This window comes from Ostrea edulis, chromosome 8 (genome assembly GCF_947568905.1).
Source record: "Ostrea edulis chromosome 8, xbOstEdul1.1, whole genome shotgun sequence".
Taxonomy (NCBI): Eukaryota; Metazoa; Mollusca; class Bivalvia; order Ostreida; family Ostreidae; genus Ostrea; species Ostrea edulis.
In genome coordinates, this window is record NC_079171.1 from 25,360,761 (window position 1) to 25,363,652 (window position 2,892).

The 2,892-nt window shown below is 41.8% G+C and overlaps 1 protein-coding gene across 1 annotated transcript; it reads left to right on the plus strand.

Annotated features, from left to right (window-relative positions):
* Nucleotides 1-1,113: 1,113 nt before the first annotated feature.
* On the plus strand, nucleotides 1,114-2,454 carry LOC130049637 (putative uncharacterized protein DDB_G0271606). Its single transcript, XM_056147510.1, has one exon. The coding sequence runs from the start codon at nucleotides 1,114-1,116 to the stop codon at nucleotides 2,452-2,454; it is 1,341 nt and encodes a 446-aa protein (XP_056003485.1).
* The last annotated feature ends 438 nt before the right edge of the window (nucleotides 2,455-2,892 follow it).

Genomic DNA, 2,892 nt, shown 5'->3' on the forward strand with positions numbered 1-2,892 from the left:
CTAATTGGCATGTCTGTAATCACAATCATCAGTATACAAACTATCGTTATAGCCAAATATCCCCTGGTGTCAATGTGGATCTTGTTTGCAGCATCGACATTCTTTAGCACTCTCGCTACTGGAATTATGGACAAAAAAACAATGTACGAGGAACTGGATTATGATAGTAGAAACACATATGCTAGCGACCATCACTTTTCTCTCTTGGGAGCAGTCTGTGGTGTGTGGTTCTTTTATGCATTGTATACAATTTGAACGTTTGCTTATATATTCGAAATGAACTTATCATATGTGTGTATATTATTGTGTCGCTATACTCAAATTAAAAAACATGTATCATCAAACAAATTATTCAGTTATTAGTTATATATTTGTGTAGAAAATGCACGATATAATAAGCGAAACGCTTCAATCATGAACAAGCATAAGATTGTTAGAGTCTTGTACTGTAGAGCATATGTTTACAAACGGTGTCGGGACGAATGTCCTCACAAAGAATATGTGTGCCCAAACCCTCCCGGCAAATATCACATCGATGATGACATGGCCAAACAACTAACCGTCTATATGCGGAGCAATAAGATACCTATTACCGTGGATCACGATGCTGAGCTTGATAGAGTGGGGGAGATTTATAAAGTAAGGGATACCTCGTCGGGAATATGCGTCGAATTCGTAATCAACAGAGTGGCATTTTTGCAAGCTATACAGAAAATGCACAAACTTTACAAAAGAAAGAAATCTAAAACATCGTTCGATGATTTATTCAAAAATATATTCAGCAGCGTTAGTCTATCGCATAATACTGAGATGTGTACAGTTGATCACCTAGCGTTAGTGAATGTTCCGGCAAGAATGGGTACAGAGATCGAATTCATACCAAAACCTAATAACATTTCGCACGAACCCATGTATAATGGAACTAACAGTGTTGCGTACGGCCATTACATTTCTGTGTATATTTTGGATTATTTAAGATATCCCTTGCGGCAGGAAAAATTATCTTTGAATCGAATTCATAGCACTGAGTACGGTCAACCCATATTACAACCAAAGTACCTAACAGCATCAGCTGATTCTAACATTGAACCCGAACCCGAAATTATTACAACCATGGCATTTCGCAGACCAGACGCTATGCTCACAAAAGTATTATCTCCTCAATACGAGAATGTTGGACGTGTAGCCTATCACGATTACATGGCGCAAGAATTGCCCCATCCAGAATTCTACGAACCGATCCCTAGGCCTCAACAATTCGGGTACGATCGTATCCGATCTAACAAACGATCGGCGGACTACGATCTCGATTACCCACAGGCCAAAATGGTTCGTAGAGAGTACAATCAACCCAGATATTATGCAGAAGAATATGTTCCCGCCGGAACTACCCAATTTCAGCAAAATCACTTTAGACCTATAGATTTACCGGAAGATGACCGTAGATCTGCATTTTTGCAGTCTAGATACCCTAGATCCTACATGGATAGGCGTCCGGTAAGCCGAATGGGTCATATTGAAGATATGTATATCGATCAGTACGAAGATCGTTTACCTCAGATGCGACCTCAGATGCAACCACAGATGCGAATGCGACAACGACCGATGGATCACCATTATCAGATGGATTCAGCTCAGATCGATCGACCCATCGAGTCTCAACCGATGCAAGACTCCCGGTTAATTATGCAAACCCAACCTGGTCAGATGGAATCGCCACAGATTCAGCAAAGTAATCAGGTCGTTCAGCAGAGTAATCGGGACATTCAGCAGAGCCCTCCCGATATGCAGCAGAACACTCAACCCGATCATCAAAATTCTCAACCCGCACAACAGAACCCTCAGATTGTGCAGCAACGACCCCCGACCCGTCCTCAGACCGCTCAGCGCCGACCTCAGATGGTTCAGCAGCAACAGCAACTACCACAACAGCAGCCTCAGATTGTTCAGCAGCAACTACCACAACAACAGCCTCAGATGGTTCAGCAACAACTTCCACAACAGCAACAACAACAGCATCCTCAGATGGTTCAGCAACAACTTCCACAACAGCAACAACAACAGCATCCTCAGATGGTTCAGCAACAACTTCCACAACAGCAACAACTTCCACAACAGCAACAACAACAGCAGCACCAGATGCATCAGCAACAACTCCCACAACAGCTACAACAACAGCAGCATCAGATGATTCAACAAAATGCTGGTCTACCCATCGATGATATGGATATGGACACCGTAGATGTTGGATCGAATCGTCGGATGGTTAGGTCTCAACCATCGACATCTTATGGACTTGGATTTAGACAGTTCCAGAACACGAATGTAGATGCATCCATTGGGGAGTATGATGGTGCAATACAGCTTGCCGCAGAAAACTTTCAGGCTACCTACGACAAGATGTTTCCAAAAGCTAAGATTCCCATGAGATTCAATATCGACGAACGCGTTTGATTTTTAAAACCTGGGACTACTATGAATTAACTGATTACTGTCATTAAACGCGATTGCTTTGAACTCTGTTGATGTATATATTATGTATGTATTGTACTATACTTTGTGACCAAAATATAATTGATAGAAAACAAACAAAATGTCTTGTGATATGGATGTGGATATAAACGATGAAATGATGTTAGATGAGAATCAGACTAAGGATTTGCTAAGTGCTGTAGATATGTATAATGCGGCAACGTGTAATCATGCGATAGTTGTGGAAAACTCGGACTTGTTGGGTATCACACCAGACGTTACCACCACGGTCATTTCGAGTATGGCAGGATCGTCTCATGCAGATCTTAATGAATCGATATTACACTTTAAGCAGGCTTTGGAAGAAATCGAAGCCAAGCAGAATGCCGACCCTTATTTTGGTGTGGATATAGCACCACC

Bases quoted from the DNA above. Each gene is read 5' to 3' on its own strand.
- LOC130049637 (XM_056147510.1), top strand. From the start codon at position 1,114: ATGGCATTTCGCAGACCAGACGCTATGCTCACAAAAGTATTATCTCCT.